This window comes from Palaemon carinicauda, chromosome 2 (assembly GCF_036898095.1).
Source record: "Palaemon carinicauda isolate YSFRI2023 chromosome 2, ASM3689809v2, whole genome shotgun sequence".
Classification (NCBI taxonomy): Eukaryota; Metazoa; Arthropoda; class Malacostraca; order Decapoda; family Palaemonidae; genus Palaemon; species Palaemon carinicauda.
This window is the reverse complement of record NC_090726.1, coordinates 157,809,459-157,823,631: the sequence shown is the minus strand read 5'-3', so window position 1 is coordinate 157,823,631 and position 14,173 is coordinate 157,809,459. Positions and strand designations below refer to the sequence as shown.

Genomic DNA, 14,173 nt, shown 5'->3' with positions numbered 1-14,173 from the left:
TTTATATCTCTCCGCCTCTTATAGGCCTCTTCGATTAACTTCCTTTTATTATAAACTCATTAAAATTAATTTTTATATTTGTTTATATTCGACCTTCCTAATAGTAGGCGGTCTTTTACCGAAGTTAATAAACTTTGAGCCCGTCATTTCGGTTTTACCTGTTAACATATTATGCTATTTCCGCCACAGAGTTTGAAAGATTTTCTTTGACAGTCTCGTACTGTTTTCAAAGTTGAACTAACGTTTTGTTTTGTCTCTGCAGTTGTTGACGTTCAGAACGTTCAACTTGCACTCTATCGTTACGATAGAGAAAGAATGTTCACGGTTTCACGTTGCAGTAAGAGTAACCGTGTCTAGCGTTTTGTTCATTCTTTCTTAACTTAATGGTTTTGATCCTAATAAAGGAACTTTTCAGTTTTTTCCTTTAACGATAATATGTTTTAACGATATATATGATTGGGCTCTTCTCTCAGGTTCTAAGTCAAGAGAGAGAGAGAGAGAGAGAGATAGAGACGGAGGGAGAAAGAGGATAAACGTTTCATTCAAGCCTGCCAGGCGTACGAGTAACGTCGTTTTCGTTTTTTGCTCTTCTCCCTAGTCTCTTTAGGGGAAGAAACTAAACGTTTCTAGAGTGATCTAGTGTTTAGTCTCTTTCCAACCACTGAATTATCTTTCATTAGATTTTTCTGTTACATTGTAATTCTGTTTTCGCAATTACTAACTTTGAGAAAGGATAGAATTGCGTATTTCAGGTACAAACCACTTAAAGTTTCGAGTTCAGTGAAATAAGTGCAAACAGAAATCAAAGTGATAAGTGATTAGTGCGTGAGGGTACTTTTGTGCGCGCCAGTCGTCCTCCCAGTCCGGGACCTCTTGCAAGCTCCCAAGCCCAGGGGAGAAGCAATGTCGAAGGGCATAAGGGTTCAGCAGGCCTTGATCGGCGCACAGAAGTATTCTCGGTGGTTGTGGGCGTGTCTTACCGAGACCGTCACTCCCACCCGCAGACGATTGAGCCCTTATTTTGCTCGTCTGCAGAAGAGATTAGGGGAGAAAATAAAGGCAGAGTAACGCTGGTCTCAGGTCTCAAGACCTCTTAAACGTTAAGTCCAGACCTATGCCAGACGTACGAAGTTAAAGTTCACAACCCGAATGCAGTCATTGGGTTAGCTCTGACTCTCCTCAGTCATCAGTTGATTACACTCCGCCTAAGAGGAGTAAGGTTCTGCCACAACAGATCTCTGCTGTTAAGGCTTTACCTCAGCAGAACTTAGTGTCTGCCGACCCCAAGTTAACTCTACTGCAGTCCATACAGTCACAACTTTCGGTCTTGATGCGTGAGTGTCGGGCTGAGAGTGTTGCGCCTCCGCCTCCGCCTACACTCCCCCCCGCCTATGATCGCTCCGCCTGATCACAGTACCACCTGCCAGGCGTACGATGTTGTGAACTCTACTACAGTCCATGCAAGCACAGCTTTCGGACTTGATGCGTGAGTGTCGGGCTGAGAGTGTTGCTCCTCCGCCTCCGCCTACACTCCCTCCACCTACACTCGCTCCGCCTGATCACAGTACCATCTGCCAGGCGTACGATGTTGTGGACTCTACTACAGTCCATGCAAGCACAGCTTTCGGACTTGATGCGTGAGTGTCGGGCTGAGAGTGTTGCTCCTCCGCCTCCGCCTACACTCCCTCCACCTACACTCGCTCCGCCTGATCGCAGTACCACCTGCCAGCAGTTCCACCTGCCAGGCGTACGATGTTGAGCCACGTGCTGAGTTTGCTGTTCCCTGTGGTGTTCAGCCTCCGCCTTCCTTAAGGCAACCTTTACATTGGGATCAGGAGGATTATACCTCTCTTCCTCCGCCTCCACTTCCTGCTCCACCAGTGATGCAACACTCGGTTGAGGTACAACAACCTCTCCCGTCCATGAGTCAGCTCCTCAGCTCTCGCTGCAGCGAGCTCAACCCTCCACAAGGCAAGCACCACAACACCTTAGCCTTGCGCCTCAGGAGCCTCAGCTTGCGAGACATTTACCTTGTTCTGCGCAGCCTCTTCCTCATCGCGCTCCGCTCACACCACAGGAACTGGAACTTGCTACTCCGCTTCCGCCAACCGCTCAGCAAGCGCAACCCTTGGGTTCAACCACTCATGCTAGGAGTCAGCCTCCTCCACCCATGCGCCTTCCTTCTGCTTGTCTTTTATTCAGCCTTTGCAGACTGAGCCTCAGGTGTTCCCTCATCGGAGTCTTGAAGAGGAAACCACAACTATTGTTGTTCCAGCTCGTTCTGACTCTGCTGTTCAGCATACCTTACCTCCATTTTCTTACCATGGTTTAAACCCCATGCAAGCATGCATAAAGCACTCTAGCACTGGTCATGGAATTTCTGAGAAATGTTAAACGCCATGCACACGCTCTGCTTTCCTTACAGCAGGCTCTGCTTACAGCAGGCTCTGCTTACTACATGCTCAGCATACAGCATGCTCTGCATTCAGCATGCTCTGCATACAACATGCTCTGCATACAGCATGCTCTGCATTCAGCATGCTCTGCATACAACATGCTCTACATACAGCATGCTCTGCATACAGCATACTCTGCATTCATCATGCTCTGCATACCTTACCGCATGCTTCTCAACACATCTTGGGTTGTTGCCAACTCACTAGACTGTCAAGCAGTTTCATAACGTTGCCTTCTAGTCTGCTGCTTTTGCACCAGTGAACCCTCACTCAGAGAACTTAGCTTTTCTAGGATAAGGTCCCTGTAGATGAGAAAGTTCTTTTCTCCCTCCTTCTGATATTCCCTTGAGGACTCTGTCATTTGGAGGGAGCCTTTAGCTGCATAACCTCTTATGGACTTTTATTTAAGCATAACATGCTTACAGGGAAGGTAATGGTTCCACTTCAGCCGCTAATCCCGTCTGTTACCACACCTGCTCCCATAGACCTTGAGCTGTGTTGCATGACATGCAGTCCAAGCTTAGTCCTTGTTAGAGAATTTTTTGTTTACGGAGTCAATGTGTCACGGGGAAGACGTTCAACAACCAACAGAAGGGACTTGTTGTGACGCAGTGCGGCAACCTCAGCAACCCGTTAAGGAGTTGTCTGTACGACCCAGACAGTCTAGACAGATTCGGGTTGTCACTGTACTTCCTCGCTTGCCCATGATTGACAGTTTACAGACTGTGCAGCAGTATCATGATCTTGTGTCCGGCTCCGTCAGACGACTGGCTTTTAAGAGCTCCCACAAGTCGTCGCTGTCTGGAGATTTTCAAATGGACTATGGATCTGACCAAGGAACTGGGCCTCCTGGTCAATTTTGAGGAGTCTCAGCTCGTTCCATCCCAGACCATTGTCTCCTTGGGTATGGATCTTCAGAGTCGAGCTTTTCGGACTTGTCCGTCGGCCCCAAGGATCTTCCAAGCCCTAGAATGCATCCAGAGCATGCTGAGAAGGAACCGATGCTTAGTCAGGCAGTGGATGAGTCTAACAGGGACACTTTCATCGCTGGCCCTGTTCATCGAGTTAGGGAGACTCCACCTCCGCCCCCTTCAGTATCATCTAGCTGCTCACTGGATAAAGGACATGACGCTAGAGACGGGCTCAGTTCCTGTTTCCGAAGAGATGAGGTCTACTCTAACGTGGTGGAAGAACAGCATTCTTCTCAAGGAAGGTCTACCATTGGCTGTTCAGACCCCCGACCACCGTCTCTTCTCGGACGCATCGGACACGGGCTGGGGTGCGACACTGGACGGACAGGAATGCTCGGGAACATGGAATCAGGAGCAAAGGACACTTCACATCTATTGCAAGGAGTTGTTGGCAGTTCATCTGGCCTTGATAAACTTCAAGTCCCTCCAGCTTAACAAGGTGGTGGAGGTGAACTCCGACTACACCACAGCCTTGGCTTACATCTCCAAGCAGGGAGGGACTCATTCGAGGAAGTTGTTCGAGATCGCAAGGGACCTCCTCATTTGGTCAAAGATCGAAAGCTCACGCTGGTAACGAGGCTCATTCAGGGCGATATGAATGTCATGGCAGATCGCCTCAGCCGGAAGGGTCAGGTCTTCCCCACAGAGTGGACCCTTCACAAGAATGTTTGCAGCAGACTTTGGGCCCTGTGGGGTCAGCCAACCATAGATCTATTCGCTACCTCGATGACCAAGAGGCTCCTCTTGTATTGTTCTCCGATTCCAGACCCAGCAGCAGTTCGCGTGGATGCCTTTCTGCTGGATTGGTCCCATCTCGACCTGTATGCATTCCCGCCGTTCAAGATTGTCAACAGGGTACTTCAGAAGTTCGCCTCTCACAAAGGGACACGGCTGACGTTGGTTGCTCCCCTCTGGCCCGCGAGAGAATGGTTCACCGAGGTACTGCAATGGCTGGTCGACGTTCCCAGGACTCTTCCTCCTAGAGTGGACCTTCTGCGTCAACCTCACGTAAAGAAGGTACACCCAAACCTCCACGCTCTTCGTCTGACTGCCTTCAGACTATCGAAAGACTCTCAAGAGCTAGAGGCTTTTCGAAGGAGGCAGCCAGAGCGATTGCCAGAGCAAGGACGACATCCACTCTCAGAGTCTATCAGTCTTAATGGGAAGTCTTCCGAAGCTGGTGCAAGGCCAATGCAGTTTCCTCAACCAGTACCACTGTAACCCAGATTGCTGACTTCCTGTTACATCTAAGGAACGTAAGATCCCTATCAGCTCCTACGATCAAGGGTTACAGAAGTATGTTGGCAGCGGTTTTCCGCCACAGAGGCTTGGATCTTTCCTCCAACAAAGATCTACAGGACCTCCTTAGGTCTTTTGAGACCTCAAAGGAACGTCGGTTGTCCACTCCAGGCTGGAATCTAGACGTGGTCCTAAGGTTCCTAATGTCATCAGGATTTGAACCGCTCCAATCAGCCTCTTTTAAGGACCTCACATTAAAAACTCTTTTCCTCGTGTGCTTAGCAACAGGTAAAAGAGTAAGTGAGATCCACGCCTTCAGCAGGAACATAGGTTTCACATCTGAAACGGCTACATGTTCCTTGCAGCTCGGTTTTTTGGCTAAAAACGAGCTTCCTTCCCGTCCTTGGCCTAAGTCGTTCGAGATCCCAAGCCTGTCCAACATGGTGGGGAACGAACTGGAGAGAGTACTTTGCCCAGTTAGAGCTCTTAAGTACTATCTAAGAAGGTCAAAACCATTACGAGGACAATCAGAAGCCTTATGGTGTGCTATCAAGAAGCCTTCTCTACCAATGTCTAAGAACTCAGTTTCTTACTACATCAGGCTTCTGATTAGAGAAGCAAATTCTCATCTGAAGGAAGAAGACCTTGCTTTGCTGAAGGTAAGGACACATGAAGTGAGAGCTGTGGCTACTTCAGTGCCCTTCAAACAGAACCGTTCTCTGCAGAGTGTTATGGATGCAACCTATTGGAGAAGCAAGTCAGTGTTCGCATCATGCTATCTCAAAGATGTCCAGTCTCTTTACGAGTACTGCTACACCCTGGGTCCATTCGTAGCAACGAATGCAGTAGTAGGCGAGGGCTCAGCCACTACATTCCCATAATCCCATAACTTTTTAACCTTTCTCTTGAATACTTTTTATGGGTTGTACGGTCGGCTAAGAAGCCTTCCACATCCTTGTTGATTTGGCGGGTGGTCAATTCTTTCTTGAGAAGCGCCAAGGTTAAAGGTTGTGATGAGGTCCTTTAGTATGGGTTGCAGCCCTGTATACTTTAGCACCTTTGAGTTGATTCAGCCTCCCAAGAGGAACGCTGCGCTCAGTAAGGAAGACGATCTTATTAAAGGCAGAGTAACGGTTCAAGTCGACTTCCTTACCAGGTACTTATTATTTCATTGTTATTGTGGATAACTGATTATATGAAATACGGGATACTTAGCTATCCTTTAGTCTTGTACACTGGTTTTTCACCCACCCCCCTGGGTGTGAATCAGCTACATGATTATCGGGTAAGTTTAATATTGAAAAATGTTATTTTTATTAATAAAATAAATTTTTGAATATACTTACCCGATAATCATGATTTAATCGACCCTCCCTTCCTCCCCATAGAGAACCAGTGGACCGAGGAATAATTGAGGAGGTGTCAACAAGAAGTACTTGAGTACCTGGCCACAGGTGGCGCTGGTAAATACACCCCCTTCTAGTATTGTGATAGCTGGCGTATCCCTCCATAGAATTCTGTCGGGCAACGGAGTTGACAGCTACATGATTATCGGGTAAGTATATTCAAAAATTTATTTTATTAATAAAAATAACATTTTATATTTTTTCACTTAGAAATTATTATGAATTTAACCATATTTCTTTACTATTAGTAGAAAGTTAATGATGCTTTTACAGCAGAAACAGTATAAGTCATGTGGTAATAATTTAGCTTATTTTAAAGAGCTGTTTGATCAATATTTTAGTATTTTTATTTAATAGCTTAAAGGGTGATATTAATAATGGGAAATTACAACCTTTGTCACTAGTGGTACAGTGAGTGCAGGAAGTTATGGAAGGAAATTTTTTATGATTTAGCAATTTATGGGCAATTATTTTGAATTATTTTGAAATATTGATTGATTATTGTAAATGTTTTTTATATACAGAATACATATACTGTTTAACACTACCAAAGTATTTCAATGAAATCTTAATATCATTTCTACTATTTCAATAAAAAAAGCACTCGGTCCAATATAATGTCCAGATAATCTGGCAATCCGGAATAAAAGTATCCAGATTTGCAAGATTTTATTGTACAGTATATGCTTTGTGAAAATGCTAGATGTCTTTGTACCATTGAAGTTTCAAGAATTGTGCTTGAGGATCAATATTTATTTAGATCTTCATCAACAGTTACACTGTGCTAAATAAAAAAATTGCCTTTTAGGGTTATTACTGCTGTGTGCACTGACTCATGAAGGTACACTCTATACGGAAAAGAAGGTTGTCCTTGGTCAGACACGGGATAACTTCACTGTAGCCTCAGCTGCTCTTGCACCAAGTAAGTAATTGCCTTATTTTCTCATGTTTTCACTGGTTAATGATTTTACTTGCCAATTTCTGTTTTTAGTGGGCTAAACATTTTAAGTTGCCAGGAAGTTGATGGTGATTTTAGATCAAGTATACCGTATGTCCTTTGTGGATTGATGTGAGAATGACACATACATGATTACTGTATGACCATTGGTTTATATTGTGAAAGCTGATGCTGCCAGGTTTAGCTTTCAGTTTGCTTGATTAATAAACAATGCAAGAGAAGAAACTTGTAAAGCTCAGTGCTATCAACCCCAGAAAGTTTGTTAAGAGTGGCATTATCATCATCCTTCCCTCTGTAATTAACTAGCCTATTGTCAGGATTTTCCAGCAATAACTAACCTTGAACAACACTCATAGGTATTATGTCAGAATCCAGAGGTTGTCATAATTGGGGGCATGCGTATTCTTGCAAATTGAATCTTCCTGATGTAGCATCTTTGACCAGTCACCACCTTTCTCTTGAAAAACATATCTCTTAAAGTCTTCAAACTACTTTATCTACAAATGCAACTAATCATACAGTATTATGGTTAGTGGCATCCCATCTGGGTAGTTAACCATTCTAGTCTTAGAACAGATATGGAAGGACCTTCAATAGTGTTAGAATGCAAGGTACCAGAAAGTAGGTTTCTTTTGCCCAAAGTCTTTATCTTCATAAATGCCTTTAGCCAAGGATTAGAAGTGCATATACTGGACTATTAAGTTTTGAGTTGAGGGGTGACCTTCTATGTTTCTAAGATACCACTTGACAAGAAAAGGGTAAAATAGTGGCATGATGTGAGATAACTGAAATAAGGAATCTGAAAAACAAAATACTGTACTCTACTGTATTTTATTTCCTATTTGCTAAGGATTTTGTTTTTGTAGAGCCAAGTGAATTAAAAAGGGTTTCAATGTTTGTTATAGAAAGGTATAAAGTACGACACCAATGAGACACACCATTGGGTGATTATTTCCAAGTCTCAGCTTCAAGCTACCAGTATATTTTCTGCCCAACCAGATGGTGCAGCATATGATGAGGAATGTTTCGCAGAACTTTTTGCCATTCCTTAGGGGTACATCTTCTGAGATATAACTTGGCCACATTTCATTGGCCACTAATGGCACTTTATATTTTTCTACTTGGCCTCTTTTTCCAGCTTCCTTTATCCTTCTTGCTGTTCATTGTTTCTTACTCATACTTCAATAGCATAACTACAAGGTTTTCCCAGTTGCACTTGGGTACTGAATGGTCTTAAAAGGGCCAACACTGTGCTGTATAGCCCAAATTCATATATCCAATCCAAAACCTATGTATTTAAAGGACTAGAGAGCTTGGGGAAGATATATCTTGACGGTTCTTTTCCACAAACCATTCCATAAAGCTTATATTTAGAAAAGGACTTATACTGGCCCAGACAAGTAATCCTAAGAGCACAATAATGGATGACTAAACGGAACATATTAAAATTCATGTCTACAAAAACAGGGCTTTCCTCACTCTTGTTTTTAAATTTAATTGTGATGTTAACATAATTTAAATGTTAAGCATCAGTAGGTGCCAATCAATTTTTATTAATTTCTATCTTAACGATATAACAAACAAAAGCCTAACTTAATTTCATTGGGACTGTTAGTAGCTAAAATATCTTTCATAATGGATAGATGCTTACTTTTTCAAGAGGGAGAACTCATTTACAAATGTTTAACTTTACACTATCATTACCTATTCCACATTTTATTACTCCAATCTTTTACCAGAACCTTACTAAATTGCTTCCTAAGAGTTGTTTACTCTCAGTAAGCAGGGCCATTTAGAAGTTCAAGTTTCCCCTTGTAGATTACTGTATGGTCTACATGTGGTGTGGGTTTGTAGTGAAACATTTTTATTTTTTATCAAACAAAATTGACTTTTGTCATGCAAATTATCTCTTATAAAAGAACCCAATCCTACTTGCACTAGTGATCTTCCAGTCAACAATCCAGACATCATAAAAAGTAAGGCAGTTGACTGTTGTACGCATGTGAATACAGATGTATGCTCAGTGCTATTATTTTATCTGTTAAACAAACTTGTGTATCAGGAATATTCAAAGATGATAATTTGGGTGTATATATAAGTGGAAGGTTTGTATGAAAATAGTAACCTTTTTTTAAATAGATATATAGTGAACTTGTCTAACGTTAAAATTTATGTCATGTTTGCTAAACATTTCAACTTTGATTATTTTCCTTTGAAAACAGGTGGACACATACACATAGCAACATGGAAACCAGAGGTGATCAAGTGCTGGCGTGCAGAGCTCAAGTTACCAGATCCTGACTATGGTGGAGGGAAGAGAGATATATTAGTGAACATCCAAGCTGCACAGTCATTTTGCCCTTTTCGATCAGGCACTGCGTGGCACAGTAGTCAGAGTAAGTGAACTTCTTAGTTTCCAGGCTAATTGCTTCTTGGTGTTTATTTTAAACCAATTTCTTTGCCTCTTCTTATCTAGTTGCCATTTTATTAACTTTTTCATGCCCCAATTTAATTTTTAAATTAAGAACAAGTTCTGTTTGGCCACCCTTATGAGTGCCTAAAATGTGACATGAGATTTTGTCAGACTACTGTAAAGCAAGGAAAATGATAATTTTGAATTTGAATGAAATATAAACTTTACTTGCTAATTTGGTAACTGTGAAGTAAGGGTTTCAAACTCAGTATTCATTGTGATTTCTCTTTCAGAGAATGAAGGACTTGTAAGAGTATCTTGTTTACGATACACAGAGTATGAGGATCCTAACAGTTTGTTAGTTGCATTAACTGTTGAAAAACCAGCAGAAGGCCCAGCACCTCAACAGGTAAGATTTTAGTATATTTTGTGTTGTTGCATGAGATGGTGAACCATTCATGCATAACTGTTCAAATGAGTGACCATTTTCTGTTTTGTATCATTTTCACATTTTATCAAATAAAAATTCCAAAACACCTGTCCTTCTAGGGGATCACCATTTGTAATATGCCATGAGTGGCACCTGGTAAATAGTACTACATAGTTGTTGTATTCTCTGTCATTTGCTTATCATCTCTTAAATTTGGGGTTTTCTACCATAATTGGCCGTCTCTGCAAATTTACATCGTGCATACAGTATTTTTCCTTGCTTTTAAGAAAAAATCTTTGGGAGACTTGACAGTCTCATAAAATTGAACTATAACTATTATCATGATATTTCTTTCCACTTTTATAAAATTGATTATCATATTTTCAGATAGCTTACAGATTGCTAGATTTAATGACATTTTCCCCATGACTTAAAGAGGAAAATATTTTGAAAATATTCCAGAAATAATCCACTTGAAGTTTGTTGTGAAATACAGTTGATTTATTTTATGATCACCTCTGAAATGTTATTACACCCTCTTTGAATTGGTTGCATTACTGTGTCCTGCTGTATTTGAAGTATTACCGAATAAGGATGGTCGGTAACTTTTTCCTGAAAGAAGCCCTTTGAGACATCCAACTTGGTCCTTCCAAGTAGGATAGCAGTGAGAAGAAGGGATGGAGAGGGAAACATTGATACCAGCATTCCTTCTCTCCTGCTTCCAAGAGAAAGGTGATGCTTTTCTTGCAATTGGGTATCTTGGCAGAGACATGGGACCCATGGCAGTGAATATCCTTGGTGGTGGTTTCTTACTACCCTTTCCGGGTAAAAAGAATGTTGGAGAAGAACGCACTCAAATTGGTTTGAGACAATTCTCCAGGCTTCTAAATTCGACTCTTCCTAGTGGAGAAGTGAATTGGGGCTAGAGACCCTTTCTCCACATTAGGAGTTTTGTGTCAAACGAAGTTCAGGATGGAAACAGTACATTCTTTATTGAATTCCATCAGAGAGAGAGAAAGGAAACTTCATACTTCAGTGGTTCTGAAGGATACATACAGTATGGTCCGGAATTATGCAATTCCCTATTTATGCAGTCGCCATTTTTCAAAAATAAATTTTCTGTATCTGCGAAGCTGTTCAAAGTCTGCGAGTCAAGCACTATAAAATGTATCAAATCTATTGGGTTTTTAAGTATATTGGTTGCCCTAAATACGGTGCTTGATAATAAATGTTACAAAACGATATTTACCTTACATCTTATTAACATAATTTCATAATAAATAGCTTATTTGAGGATAAAATTCCACATCAATACAGTGAACCCTCGCTACTTCGCGGTTCGACCATCGCGGATTCACCACTTCGCGGATTTTTTCCATAACCCATATATATACAGTAATATATATATATATATATATATATATATATATATATATATATATGTATGCATGTATTTATGTATATATGTAGGTATGTATATGTGTATACATATAAAATATATATATATATATATATATATATATATATATATATATATATATATATATATATATATATATATATATATATATATACACACACACACACACACATATATATATATATATATATATATATATATATATATATATATATATATATATATATATATATATATACATATATATATATATATATATATATATATATATATATATATATACATATATATATATATATATATATATATATATATATATATATATATATATATATATATCTATATATCTAAAGTAGGAAGATGTGATGTAGTTCTAAGGGAAAAGTATGGGAAATATGTCTGGGTAATAAGCAAAGCTCTACCTCCAGTTTGTTTCTACATTATGATCAGAGATAAATGTAAACAAAACATTGGTTGCCATTTTTTATCGTGCTTTTTAGCATGTTTAGGAAATGCATGATATAAAATCACCTTTAATATTTGTGCCTGTTTTAGTTTAGGGTACTGTAGTACATGCATTAAGTGTTCTGTACATTAAAGGGTAGTTTGTTAACAGTACTACGTACAAGGGAAGGTTTTAAAAGTCTGAATATACATGTTGAATAAATAGGTAAATATGGTGTCACTACTTCGCGGATTTTCACCTATCGCGGCCGCGACTGGAACCTATCTACCGCGATAAACGAGGGTTCACTGTAATGAAATCAACTTTAACTAACCTTTCGATAATTTTAATGTTAGTGTTTATAATCGTCGTCGTCGGCGCCAACTCGTGTCCGAGTATTGGGTTCTGTCGTTAGCCATCAGCCTCCTATCTATAGGGTGGGTGCTTATGTCTGATGTGGCTGTTAAGTCCTAGTCTGTGGTGGAAGAGTCGCGGACAGTGTTCACAAGGGAGGGTAGGTGGTGGGCGGGGCTGTTCTAATCGCTCTCTCCTTCTTCTCCTCCTAGCCTCCTCATTTTGTCTCCTCCTCTCCTCGAAGTCCACGGTGCCATGGTGTACTATACTCCTCCAGGTTTTCCTGTCCCTGGCTGTTTCTTCCCATGAGGAAGGATCGATGTCAGTTAGAGCCAGGGTGCGCTTTAGTTGATCTTTATAGCGCATTTTCGGGGCTCCTCGTGGTCTGGTGCCCTGGGTCAGTTCTCCGTAGAATATTTTCTTTGGGAGCCTAGATGGATCCATCCTATGCACGTGTCCTATCCAGCGGAGGCGGTGGTGGATGATGGTGGCCTCCACGCTGGTCAGCGAGGCACGTTCTAAGACTTCAATGTTGGTGGTGTGGCTCTCCCAGGGGATTTTCAAGATCTGCCTCAGTTTCATTTGTTGGAAGCGTTCTAGGTTTTTAATATCGTTTCTATATAGCGTCCATGTTTCACATGCATACAGGAGCGTGGAGAGGACTACTGCCCTGAACACCATTATTTTGGTGGTCATTGTTAAATACGCGGCAGTTGAGTCGGCCAAAGGCGGAGTGGGCTGCCCTGATTCTGTTCTCCACGTCCTTTTTGCTTGTGGGAGCTGATGTTAGGATGCTCCCTAGGTAGGAGAACTGGTCCACCTGTTCTAACGGTTGGTCATTCACTGTGGTATTGAAGTTTGGGAACATCAGTCCTGGTGGATATTGGATGAGGGTCTTGGTTTTATCTGTGTTGACTTGCATCCCAAAACGTTCGTAGGCAGAGTTGTATGCATTAGCTAACGACTGCAGGTCCTCTGCCGTCTGACCTGGGGTGGCATTGTCGTCAGCATACTGCAGTTCTCGCACTGCACACAAGGTGGTCTTGGTTCTGGCGCGGAGTCTGGCGAGGTTGAAAGCGCCTCTATCCATGCGGAAACGTAGGTCGACTGAGGGTGTGTCTGGGGGAATCTCGTTGAGCATTGCTGCGGTGTATAGCGAGAAACACGTTGGGGCCAGAACACAGCCCTGCTTCAGGCCGCCGTTGATGGGGAATGGGTCTGAAAGAGAGTTCTGGTGGCAGAATCTCCCAACCATTCCGTCATGGAGGGCACGCACCAGCTTGACAAAATCGGGTAGGCAGCCATATCTTTTGAGGACAGCCCACATGGCAGGTCGAGGTACTTTGTCGAAGGCCTTTTTCAAATCCCAGAAGATGAACATTATGGGCTGTTGTTGTTCGAGGCTTTTCTCTTGTAGTTGTCGCGCAGAGAAGATCATGTCTATGGTCCCGCGGGAAGGTCGAAAGCCGCACTGAGAGACTGGCAGGACGTCTTCTGCGAGAATAAGGAGGCGGTCAAGGAGAATCCGAGCGAAAATCTTACTCGCGATGCTTTGTAGTGATATTCCCCGGTAGTTGTTACAGTTCTCCCTGTCTCCCTTCTTGAAGATGGTAACGATGTATGCATCGCGGAAGTCACTGGGGAGGGTCTTGGTCTCCCATATTTTCAGTATAAGGAGCATCAAACGGTTCCTCAAACCGGGGCCACCGTGAGTGAGGAGCTCCAACGGGATGTTGTCTGGCCCTGGGCCTTTGCCGGGCTTCATGCGCTGCAGGGCCTTGTTGAAGTCATGGATGGAGGGTGGTAGTGCCATCCAGTCGGACGGGATGCTGCAGGGTCATTCGCAGGAGATCGTCTGGGGTGTCTGCTTGGTCATTGAGGAGGTTCTCAAAGTGAGACCTCCACCTGGCCAGGATGCCCTCGCTGTCGGTGATGGTCGTGGCCCCATCCGCGTCCTTCAGGCTGCCCACTGATGACCGTGTGGGACCGAATATTTCCTTTGTTGCTGCATAGAAGCTGCGCAGGTCACGTTGGTCAGCGAAACTCTGTATTTCTGCAGCTTTTCTTTGCCACCAGGTGTT

At 42.4% G+C, this 14,173-nt stretch overlaps 1 protein-coding gene across 1 annotated transcript in view; it reads left to right on the top strand.

The window, feature by feature from the left end:
* Window positions 1-14,173, top strand: part of MED16 (mediator complex subunit 16) — a 258,180-nt gene that overhangs the window by 118,492 nt on the left and 125,515 nt on the right. The window contains exons 5-7 of the mRNA XM_068359399.1: window positions 6,881-6,994; window positions 9,253-9,426; window positions 9,737-9,852. Coding sequence (XP_068215500.1) covers window positions 6,881-6,994; window positions 9,253-9,426; window positions 9,737-9,852 — 404 coding nt within the window. The remainder of the gene's footprint in view (window positions 1-6,880; window positions 6,995-9,252; window positions 9,427-9,736; window positions 9,853-14,173) is intronic.